The sequence below is a fragment of the Mirounga leonina genome, unplaced genomic scaffold (genome assembly GCF_011800145.1).
Source record: "Mirounga leonina isolate KUSES-001 unplaced genomic scaffold, KU_Mleo_1.0 Mir_114, whole genome shotgun sequence".
Classification (NCBI taxonomy): domain Eukaryota; kingdom Metazoa; phylum Chordata; class Mammalia; order Carnivora; family Phocidae; genus Mirounga; species Mirounga leonina.
Genome location: NW_023270265.1, coordinates 1,957,786 through 1,970,061, shown reverse-complemented (window position 1 = coordinate 1,970,061; position 12,276 = coordinate 1,957,786). Strand labels below are relative to the sequence as shown.

At 35.3% G+C, this 12,276-nt stretch overlaps 1 protein-coding gene across 7 annotated transcripts in view; it reads left to right on the top strand.

The window, feature by feature from the left end:
• Window positions 1-12,276, top strand: part of PPP3CB (protein phosphatase 3 catalytic subunit beta) — a 53,452-nt gene that overhangs the window by 30,702 nt on the left and 10,474 nt on the right. For 4 of the 7 annotated variants that reach the window (XM_035021639.1, XM_035021631.1, XM_035021612.1 and 1 more), the window contains exon 10: window positions 5,949-6,026. In XM_035021639.1, coding sequence (XP_034877530.1) covers window positions 5,949-6,026 — 78 coding nt within the window. Of the gene's footprint in view, window positions 1-5,948; window positions 6,027-10,562; window positions 10,590-12,276 lie in introns of all 7 variants that reach the window. The other 3 variants (XM_035021621.1, XM_035021594.1, XM_035021586.1) reach the window with 1 other exon arrangement.

Sequence of the window (12,276 nt, the reverse complement as noted above, 5' to 3'; positions counted from 1 at the left end):
TTGTATTAGTGTTTTTGCATTTTGGGGGTAAATAAATACTCAGTAGTGCGATTACTAGATTGTAGGGTAGTTCTATTTTTAACTTTTTGAGGAGTCCACAGTAGCTGCACCAGTTTGCATTCCCACCAACAGTGTAAGAGGGTTCCTTTTTCTCTGCATCCTCACCAACACGTGTTGTTTCTTGTGTTTTTGATTTTAGCTATTCTGACACTTATGAGGTAGTATCTCCTGTAGTTTTGATTTGCATTTCCCTGATGATGAGTGATTGTTGAGCATCTTTTCATGTGTCTGTTGGCCATCTATAGGTCTTCTTTGGAGAAATGTCTGTTTATGTCTTCTGCCCATTTTTTAATTGGATTATTTGGGGTATTTTGGGTGTTGAGTTGTGTAAGTTCTTTATATATTTTGGATACTAGCCCTTTATCAGATATGTCATTTGCAGATATCTTCTCCCATTCAGTAGGTTGCATCTCATTATGGATTTGATTTGCATTTCCCTGATGATGAGTGATATTGTTTACCACATTTTGTTTATCCATTCATTAGCTGCAAGACATTTGATTGCTTCCACTTTTTAACTATTATGAATAATGCTTCAATGAACATTCATGTACAAGTTTTTGTATGAACATATGTGTTTATTTTCTTAGGTATAGAACTGGGAGTCACATGGTAACTCTATGTTTAACCTTTTGAGGATCTGCCAAACTGTTCTTCAGAGCAGCTGTATAGTCCCACCAGCAGTGTATAATGGTTCCATTTTTTTCATATTCTTGCCAACATTCGTTACTATGTATTTTTTTATTATAGCCATCATATTGGATATGAAGTTGTATCTCATTATGGTTTTGATTTGCATTTCCCTAATGAATAATGGTATTGAGTATATAAAAGTGCTTATTGGCCATTTGCTTATCTTCTTTGAAGAAATGTTTATTTAAATCCTGTGTTCATGGGGTGCCTGGGTGGCTCAGTCATTAAGCGTCTGCCTTCGGCTCAGGTCATGATCCCAGGGTGCTGGGATCGAGCCCCGCATCGGGCTCCCTACTCTTTGGAAAGCCTACTTCTCCCTCTCCCACTCCCCCTGCTTGTGTTCCCTCTCTCGCTGTCTCTCTCTCTCTGTCAAATAAAATCTTTAAAAGAAAAAAAAAAAAAATCCTGTGTTCATTACAAAAAATTTTTTTAATTGAGGTATAGTTGACATAAAATATTATACTAGTTTCAGGTGTACAACATAGTGATTTGACAATTATATACATTATGAAATGCTTACCATAAATATAATTAACTACCTGTCACCATACAAAGCTATTACAATATTGTTATTATTATTTTTAAAGATTTTATTTATTCATTTGAGACACAGAGATACAGGGAGAGAGAGAGAGATCATGAGCCAGGGGGAGAGGCAGAGGGAGAGGGAGAAGCAGGCTCCCCGCTGAGCCAGGAGCCCGATGTGGGGCTCGATCCCAGGACCCTGAGATCATGCCCTGAGCCAAAGGCAGACGCTTAACCATCTGAGCCACCCAGGCGCCCCAGCTATTACAATATTATTGACTATATTCTCTATGCTGTACTTTTCATCCCTGTGACTTACTTTCTTTTATAACTGGCAGTTTGTACCTCTTAATCCCTTTTACCTATTTTGCCTAACCCCCATCCCCTCTCTGCCAGCCATGAGTTTGTTCTCTGTATTTATGAGTCTATTCCTATTTTTTGTTTGTTTTGTTTTTTAGATTCTACATATAAGTGAAATAACACGGTATTTGTCTTTTTCTGTCTGACTTATTTCAGTTAGCATGATATCCCCTACATCCATCCATGTTGTCACAAATGGCAAGATTTCATTCCTTTTTTATGGCTGAGTAATATTTCACTGTGTATACGCACTACATCTTCTTTATCCATTCATCTATCAGTGGACACTTAGGTTGTTTTCATATCTTGGCTATTTTAAATAATGCTGCAATAAACATAGGAGTGCATATATTTTTGTAAATTAGTGTTTTTGTTTTCTTCAGGTAAGTCCTCAGAAGTAGAATTACTGGATCATATGGTATTTCTGTTTTTTATTTATTTATTATTTTTATTTATTTATTTATTTTTTAAAGATTTTATTTATTTATTTGACGGAGAGAGAGAGAGCACAAGTAGGCAGAGTGGCAGGCAGAGGGAGAGGGAGAAGCAGGCTCCTCACTGAGCAAGGAGCCCGATGTGGGACTCAATCCCAGGACCCTGGGATCATGAATTGAGCCAAAGGCAGATGCTTAACCAACTGAGACAACTGAGCTGTCCCTGGTATTTCTAATTTTTTGAGGAACCGCCCCATACTGTTTTCCACAGTGGCTGTACTAATTTGCATTCCTACCAATAGTGCATGAAAGTTCCCTTTTCTCTATATTTTCACCAATACTTGTCTCTTATCTTGTTGATACAAGCCTTTCTGACTAGTGTGAGGTAATATCTCATTGTGGTTTTGATTTGCATTTCCCTGATGGTTAGTAATGTTGAACATCTTTTCATGTGTCTGTTGGCCATCTGTATGTCTTCTTTGGAAAAATAATTATTCAAGTCCTCTGCCCATTTTTAATGGTATTGTTTGGGTTTTTTGGTGTTGAGTTGTATGAGTTCTTTATATATTTTGGATATTAACCCCTCATTTAGATGTATCATTTGCAAATATCTTCTCTCATTCAGTAGGTTGCCTTTTCATTTTGTTGATGGTTTCCTTCACTGTGCAAAAGCTTTTTATGATACAGTCCCAATTGTTTATTTTTGCTTTTGTTTCTGTTGCCTGAGGAGAGAACCAGAAAAATATTGCTAAGGTCATAAGAGTTTGCTGCCTATTTTCTTTGAGTTTTATGGTTTTAGGTCTTACTTTTAGGTCTTTAATCCATTTTGAGTTTATTTTTGTATATGGTATAAGAAAGAGGCCCAGTTTCTTTTTTTTTGCATGTAGCTATCCAGTTTTCCCAACATCATTTATTGAAGAGACAGTCTTCTCTATTATGTATTCTTGTCTCCTTTGTTATAGATTGACAGTATAAGCATGGGTTTATTCCTGGGCTTTCTATGCTGTTTCATTGGTCTGTGTGTCTTTTTTGTGCCAGTACCATACTGTTTGATTAGCATAACCTTGAAGTGTATTATAGGCCATTTGCTTATCTTCTTTGAAGAAACGTTCATTTAAATCTTGTGTTCATTTTTAAAATAGTTTTCTTTTTTTAGTGAGTTGTAAAAGTTCCTTGTATATTCTAGATGCAAGTTCCTTAAGAGAGGTATCATTTGTAAATATTTTCTCCTGTTCTTTGAGTTGTCTTTTCACTTTCTTGATGGTGTCCTTTGAAGCACAGGAGTTTTAAATTTTGATGAATTCCTGTTTATTTTTTGTTGTTGTTGCTTGTGTTTTGGGGGTTGTGTTTAAGAAACTGTTGCCTAATCCAAACTAATGATTTTCCTCTATGATATCTTCTAAGACTTTTATAGTTTTAGCTTTTACATGTAGGACTTGGATCAGTTTTTTTTGTTTTTGAGGAAGAGAGAGACAGTGGCGGGGGGGGGCTGGGGGTGAGGGGCAGATGGAGAGGGAGAGAGAAGCCCAAGCAGACTCCACACCCAGTGCAGAGCCCGATGTGGGGCTCAGTCTCACAACCCTGAGATCCTGACCTGACCTAATCTGAAATGAAGAGTCGGACGCTTAACCTACTTAGCCACCCAGGCACTCTGGTCTTTGATCCATTTTGAGTTAATTTTTGTATATGATGTATAGTGGGGGCGGGGGGGGGTCCAACATCATTCTTTTGCATGTGAATTTTCAGTTGTCCCAGCACCATTTGTTGAAAAGACTGTTCTTTCCCACACTGAATTGTTTTGGCACCCTTGTCGAAAATCAGTTGGCCTTAAAAGTGATGTTTTATTTCTGGACTCTTAGTTCTGTTCCATTGATCTATAATGACTACTTCATACTTTTTCTAACTTATGATTAGAATGCCTTATCTGCCCTCTCCACCTGACAAACTCCTATTGCATGATTCCTCTACCAGAAGCCTTCCTTCCCCCTGCAGGTCTTTTTGTATAACTCTGCATATTTACAGCATTGGGCTTGTCACTTTACTGTGGTATGTGTATGCATATATATATCTCCTTTAGTAGGTAGTAAACTTCTGGAGGGTAGAGACTGGACCTTTTATATCTGATTCCCAGAGCTTTAGCACAGTGCCTGGCATGTGGTGTGCTATTAATACATTTATAGGAGGAATAATAGGAGCAGTATTGAATTTTGTTTGGATGTGTTCATTTCTAGGTATCATTAGGACGTCCAGGGGCTAATATTTAATAGGCATTTTTATTTATTAATTGAAACTTGCTTATACCTTTTTTAAATTATTCATTTGTCAAATATTTATTGGATGCCTGTTGTGTACCAATCGCTGTACTAGACTCTGAGGTACAATAGTAAACAAAACATCACCCTGCATTTATGAAGCTTTTATTCTAGTAGGAGAAACAGGCAATATAAAATAGTTTAAAATGGCTGGCAGTAAAACCATCAGGGAAATCCGGAGACTGAAGGAGAGGTCAATACTGGTGATACAGACTTTGGAATCATCTTCACAAAGGTGATACTTGAAACTGTATAGTTAGAGAGGGAATTGCCAAGAGATTGAGCATATAAAATCACCAAGAGATTGTGCAGAGAGAGTCTTGAGAATATCTGAATTTAGGGGGGAAATAGTCTGAAATGTAGGAAAACCAAAAGAGTAGAACCTTGCAAACTAAGGGAAAAGAGAAGGGGAAAATACGTAGATGGTAAAGGAGTAAGCCTAAGAAAGAACCATGGGTTCAGGTGATTAGTCATTTGTAATCTTAAGAATTAAGTTTTAAGGGATCTGCTAGAGTAAGTTTTTAAAAAATTGAATCCTGGGGGCTCCTGGGTGGCTCAGTTAGTTAAGCATCTGACTCTTGATTTCAGCTAGGTCATGATCCCAGGGTTGTGAGATCTGAGCCCCATATCCGGCTCTGCACTGAGAGTGGAGCCTGCTTAGGATTCTGTCTCCTTCTCCCTCTGCCTCTCCCTGCTCACCCTCTCTCTCTTAAAAAAAAAAAAAAGACAAATTCTGGGACTTTTTTGAAACAGTGAAACTGCTGTGTGTTTTTTCTTACTCTGTAAGGAAATACTGTATCCATAAATGAAGAATTTAAATGTATACATTTAGATGGTATTTTTGTGGGGGGGGGGGGGGGGGGGGGGCTTCATTTTTTTTTTTTTTTTCTGAGAGACCTGAAAACTTATTCTGTACAGAATCTCTCTCAAAACTTGTAAACCATTGAATTTCTTTCATTTTGAAGACCTTAGTATTTTTTTTTTAAAGATTTTATTATTTATTTATTTGAGAGAGAGAATGAGAGACAGCACGAGAGGGAAGAGGGCAGAGGGAGAAGCAGACTCCCTGCCGAGCAGGGAGCCCGACGCGGGACTCGATCCAGGGACTCCAGGATCATGACCTGAGCCGAAGGCAGTCGCTTAACCAACTGAGCCACCCAGGCGCCCCCTTAGTATTTTTTTTTTAAGATTTTATTTATTTATTTATTTGAGAGAGAGAGAGCAAGTGTGCACAGAGGGAAGGGCAGAGAGGGAGGGAGAGGAAGAAAGAATCCCAAGCGGACTCCATGCTGAGCTTGGAGCCCAACTCCAGGCTCTGGCTCAAGACCCTGAGACCATGACCTGAGCCGAAACAAAGAGTTGGACACTTAACCAACTTGAGCCACCTAGGTGCCTCAAACCTTGGTATTTTTTAGTTTCTTCATTCTTGCTATCAGAATGTATTTCTTCTTGGGTTAAAAATCATTTGACCATTATATGAATAATTGGTGTGTGTACATATAGACAGTTGAATTTGGTCCACTAACGTGTAACTGTTCTTTTTTCTTTTTTCATCTTTGAATAGTGACAGAAATGTTGGTAAATGTTCTGAGTATTTGCTCTGATGATGAACTGATGACTGAAGGTGAAGACCAGTTTGATGGTATGATTATTCATTTTACTATTTTTTATTGTGAAATGGTATCTTTTAATTGCCCAGCTTCAATACACACTCTTTTGCAAAATGTAGTCATTGTTCTCAAATGACTGTGCCATTTGATAAGTGTCAAGACACTTTTTCAGATGCTGTTTATTCTAAGATTTTTTTTTTTTTTTTAGCGATTTTACTTTTTTTCTATTGGTATGGGGAAGATGAATTTTGGGAAAAGGGAAATTTGGAAGAACAGAAGGAAAAGAAAATTGAAAGTACTAAAGAATGTGGTTCTTCATGAATATGGACACTGCTTAGAGGGAGGATAAAAATGCTTTTTGTTTCATTGGTACAGTTTTAGTGTATCAGAAACATACCTGAACCTGCAATGTTATTGTCACTGTTTTTTCCCAAAAACTAAATAAAGTAAGCTGTTCCCAACTTATGAGTGGTTGTGTTCTAAGAGACCACTTACTGGTTTAGTTTGATTTTCAGAAGCATCTTTTCCATAGAAACAAGGTTAGATATGGCTGTTTGTTCTTATGTAAGCCAACCAGCCTATGTACTGATGTACAGTCATAGTATAATTTAATACCATAAAAACAAAATTCCTTTTATTTTTATGTCTTGAAATTTTTATTTAAAACTTTTTTTAATTTAAAACTTTTAAATTTAAATATTTTTTAAAATTGAGGTCACTGAGAAACAAAAACATAAACAACTTAAAGCTGAGAACTCTTTATTTCCTTCTGTGTGCCCCTCACATCTTTGTTGCAGCATTCTTTTCATAGTTTTAATCAGTATATAATTGTTTCCATATATTAAACATGGTCTACATATTGGCACAACTTAATAGCTACATATTTCTAAATAATTTACCATAATTTTCATAGTTAATCTCATGTTGTTTGGCATTTGGGTTGCTTTCAGTTATCCTTATTATGAATAGCATGCAATACATATGTTTGTACAATAGTTGTTTTCTTGGGATAAATTTCTTGAAGAGAATTACAGAGTTAAATGTATGTTTTAGCTTCGTTATTTTAACTGTGCACTGCCAGATTACTTTGCAGAAGAATTGGACCAATATGAAGTACTTTTAGCAATGAATCCATAGACCTCTTTCTCCACAGGCCCACTTCATTGGGTTTTGGTCATTTTTACTTATTTTGCTTGGTGGCTACATAGTAGTGAATTACACTTGGTTTAATTTACATTTCTTTGATTTTCTAATGATTTTTAATTAAAAAAAATTACTGTCTACTTTTTCAAGTGTATAAACTGTATATCTCATTTGACTACTTATTAAGTACAATCTGAGTAAAAACTATTTAGAAGTTTCTTTGCTTACAAACAGGTTTAATTCTTGAACACTTTTGTAAGCCCATTTGTTAAAAGTACAAAGTGACTGTGTACAAGTGTCTGTTATTGCCATCTGTTGGTGGCAAGCAGAGATGTGCTTTTTACTCTGGTTTATAGTTTTGTTAACTGAAATAAATTATATGCATTCGTTTTTGGTTTGGATAATAGGTTTTAATGAGTAATATTTATTTTTTTAATTATAATTCTCCTTTTGTTTGTGTAGAAGTTTTAGCTCTACCGATATTTCATTATATTTGTCTTTTACATAAAATTTTTAAGTAGTTACAATTAAATATTTTTTCCCTATTCTGCCACCTTTTCCCTTTTCTCTTGTTAGACTAGGTCTGGGTTCAGATTCTAGTTTCTCATAGTGGCTATATGACCTCAGGCAAATTACTTCGCTTTTCTGAGTCTCAGTTTTTTTATCTTCAAAATGAAGATAATAGTACCTACTTCATAATCTTACAGGTATTGATATAATGACTGAAATAATTTTTGGTTCATAGTTCACTGATTTCTTCAGATAAAGTTTTCTGTTATATGTCAAATTCTGTGAACTATCAAGTAGCAGTTTTAATTGGTATCTCATTAAATCCATACCTGCATCTAGGAAGTTTTGTTTTAATATTTAGTTTTCTAAACTAAGATCAAGATCTGTTGCTATATATAATTAGTTCATTTACTATAATTACTGCATTTAATATATTTAATGTAGTTATTCCATTTAAAATCACATAGTTTTTCTCTGTAAAAAATCTGTTATTATCAAGTTAAATTAATACTATAGTATTTTTTATCCTTATTACAACTGGTATCTCTTAACATATTTTTTGTGTATAAGGTATATATTATGTGTTAGTGGGTTTATCTTATGACAGCTTGGATCAGCAGAATTATTTCCTATGGTAATTTTTATTTTGTTTTCCTTTTAAAAATGTCATTTGCATAAGGCTTGTTACTTATTTTTCTACATTTTACCTTTATTTCTTTTTTTTTAACAAATTTGTATCAATATTAATAGTTTTTTAATAGTATTTTAAATAGGAGTGATGATAGGTAATGCTTTAGTCCTCTTCCTATAAAAAAATTTCCTTGTTAAGTCTATTACAGTTGGTTTAGATACTTATGATTTATATGAGGATAGACAATCATTTTTGGGATTCAACCGGGAATACGTATAAATTTTTATTATATTCCAAATGAGATTTATGTATCTAATCAACATTTTCCTCTCAATGATAAATTATGCTTATTTATCCACTTGTTAATATCACTCTTGCACTCCAGAGATGAATTAAGTTTGATCATTAAAGAGGTGGTATAGTTTAGTGAAAAGGATCAATGGTCTAGGTATCTTGGCGTTATCATTATGCTAGCTGTGTAATCTTGGGAGAAGTTTCTTAACTTCCCAGGATCTTCTTTCTCATCCATGGATTGAAGGAATAGAAAGGAAATAATTTTAAAAATTGGTAAGCTGTCATTTATGACAGTGTTTCTATGTGAAAATACACTGAGTTCCAACTTTGAATGAAATAGATCTCCCTTCACTGCCAACATAGCAGGTATAATTACTCCTCATTTCTTCACCTTTCCATACCAAGTATTAGGAGTAGAGACTCCAAGAAAATTTTAAGAATATGAATCTGGGAGTTTGTATGGAGGAATGAGAATGGCTTGGGGAGACAATTGAGGAATGGAGGAAATGGGAGGAGATTAGAATAGATATTAGGATGGGATAGGGAAAAGAGCTACTGGAACTGGGTTTATTTCCCTTCCTTAATCACATTCCTGTACTTCTTTCCCTTAACTCTGTACATCTTTTCTCCTTTCCTTTCACCATGATAGCATGCCTTTGGTCCTCTCCTTCCCCTTTTCCTACTCAGCAGTAGAACCATCCAATGAGCTGGGCATGGGGAGAAATCTGACTTAGAAAGAAAACTTGGTGGCGTGGGGATTGCTGTGGAGGCCAAATAAAAGTTTAGCTTCTCTGGGGAAAGGGAGAGAGCAGGAATGGAGCTATCCCAGTGGCAGGAAGGAAAGAATAGTTTTTGCATATTTAAGGCTGAGACTGGGTAAAGGAATAAGACTTTCTTCTTAAGTGATAATCTTTGGTATTCTGTATTGTTTAATGTATATGTGGAGTTATTTTTAAAGGCAAAAATTTGCATAAACATTGCATGTATAAGTGCAAGTAGCATTCCTTTTAGAGGTATTTAATCATTAAAGAGAATTTCTGAACACTGATTTCTGTGATATTTAGAATGCATACTATTTCTTTCAGATATTTATCTTTTGTCTTGAGTTTGGTAAAGGAAATACATAATCCACATGTTTTACAGTTTTACTAAACTAAAACTTTGCATTTCCTGTAATGGAATCATGTATCTCTGCATTAGAATGGAAGATACGGAAAGCTCAAATGAAACATTTCTGCTGCCTACTCTTAGAACTATTACTTGCTTTGAAACAATCTGTTGCTATTTCTGCAAAAAGATGTCCCTCAAGCTCCCAGATTGGATTGGGAACAGAAAGCACATACTGTTGATCCTGAGTATGTGCAAAAGTTCTACATTCAGATTCAAGAAATTATGTGTTCTTGTTATTTATGGAGTGTGGGAGGCTTAGCCTTTCCGTTATTCGAAGTGGGTAAGATTTTCCACTGAGGTAGTTGATAAAGTTACCTACATTTCTCTGTATATACTATAGATTTTGCCAGTGTTGGTGTCCTTGAAGAACCACATGAGTTTGTATATCATTTGTGTCATTACCCTTCACTTAACATACTCCCATGGGTGACACATTTCCTTAGGGGTATCAATATAAATGTGCGATTGTTGTTTGCACAGTCTTTTATCAGTCTTATGTGTTTTCACGTGTTTTTTTTCTGTCCCTAATTTGTCTACTTCCATCAAATATTATAGTCATTCTGTCCATAATTTCTTCTGAACACATACCTTTTAAGAAATCTTTCCTTTAGAGTTCTACCTAGTGGCATCCCTCTTTTATTCACCAGATCCTACAGTACTACATTTTTCAAATTTCGAATATGAGGGCCTTCATTTTTCTCCCTTTCTTTCTACATTCATTCTTCAGTACCACTGCCAAGTTAAATCTCTATCTTTTTATTTGTCTCAACCACCTTTTCTTCATCATTCACTTCCTTTTTTCTGGACTCTCCATCTGAAGAACGGCTCATATATGGCAATAAAAAAGGTACAGACCAGACAGAGTAATACTGTTTTGAAATATGACTTCATAAGTTATCCTCATGTCCATGTAAGTTAGCACATTCATTGAGTACTATTTATGCAGAGTCCTTTTGGGCCTTGTGCAAATTTAGTGTAAGTGCTATCTGAGATAGAATTTGATGTTTTTAGAAGTCATATTCCAAGATTTCTGTCTTTCTGTGCATGGAAATATTTTTCCCTCTTTTTCATTCCTCTTGTTTTAAAACTTCATTCTTTTGCTTATTTGTAATGTTTTGTACTTTTCCCTGCATGATTAGGGGTGTTTGATTGTCTGTCTTATTCCCCAGAGTAATCTTACTGTGGACATTTACTTTAATATTATGCATGATGTGTTTGTAGACTGATTTAAAATCCTGACTTGTATAGTGTTTTTATAGTCCAGTGATTTTTTAAAATTTGAAATCAGTATAGTTTACATATTATTCAGTTTTACAGATACATAAATTAAGGCTGAAAATATGAATGTACCTCATTGCAGCCATCCTCTCCCATCCCCATCCTCCTCTCCCCCAGTCTAGCTGTTTTTAAAATTCTGTCAATTTTAAAACAATGTTTATCTTAATTCACTCAAAAGAAATCAGACTTACCTTATGTCCTTGGACAAAACAGTTAATAAACTTAGTTTCTTTGTCTCAAAAATGAGGAGATTAAACTTTGCAATATTCCTAATGTCTCTTCAAATTCTAATGTTTTATGATTCTGAGACTTTTAGTAATTATTTTTGGCGTCTTAAAAATAGCTGTGTAGTACCATAGTACCTACGCAGTTTTGAACTTGGAAAAGCTGAGGCTTCAGTGCTCGTAATATTACCCTTTAGAGCATCATAAACATAGTCCTGGAGCCTATTTTCTCTAAAATATGTCTTTTGTTTTTGTCTTTGAAATTGGATTTCTTTTCTGTTTCCTTGCAGTAAGGTCCAGTCATCATCTTAGTTTTTAATTATATGGTGTTTGGGGGCTGCTTGAATTTTAAATGAGATGCTCTAGCCTAGAAGACTTATGGTTGTTCAGACCTCTGTATATCCATGGCCCCTTTTAGTCTAGTTTCTTTAGCCTTTCCTTAACTTTCTCCTCAACCGCGGTGCTTCTATATGTGTTTTCATCATGCTGAAGCACAGCTCTAAGGAACCACACTCTTGGGTCCAGAGTGATTCTAGTTGCTATATATAACAGGACTGAGATTGTTGTTGTTCTTTCTGGAGGCCAAGGGAAGGAAGATACAACTTTGAGTTTTTCTTCAGCTGAAGATCGAGTTATTTTGATATATTCTCTTCTGTATCAGTGATAGGCAGTATAGCTAACCCTTTAGAGAGGAAATATGAGTGATCCTTTAGCCGTGTTTTTTAGGGAATCTTTCTCATTGTTCACTCTCCTTGTGTCATACTCACCTTAGGGATGTAAGAGCTTGTATATATTTGCATGACCTTGAGGACATTTCCATGAGATTAAGATGTGTGGTATTGTTGATATGCTGGTATCGTCCTTAGTTCAGCGTCGTCTGCACAGTAGTTATTTCATACCATTGTTTTTAAACCCATTTAGAATAAAGAACTTACTCTGTCATAGTAAGATGGGATATTTCCAGCCTGCATGTCAGAGGCTTTTATAATAGTTAAACAGAGGCCTATACAGAGTTGTATAGTTGTTACCAAT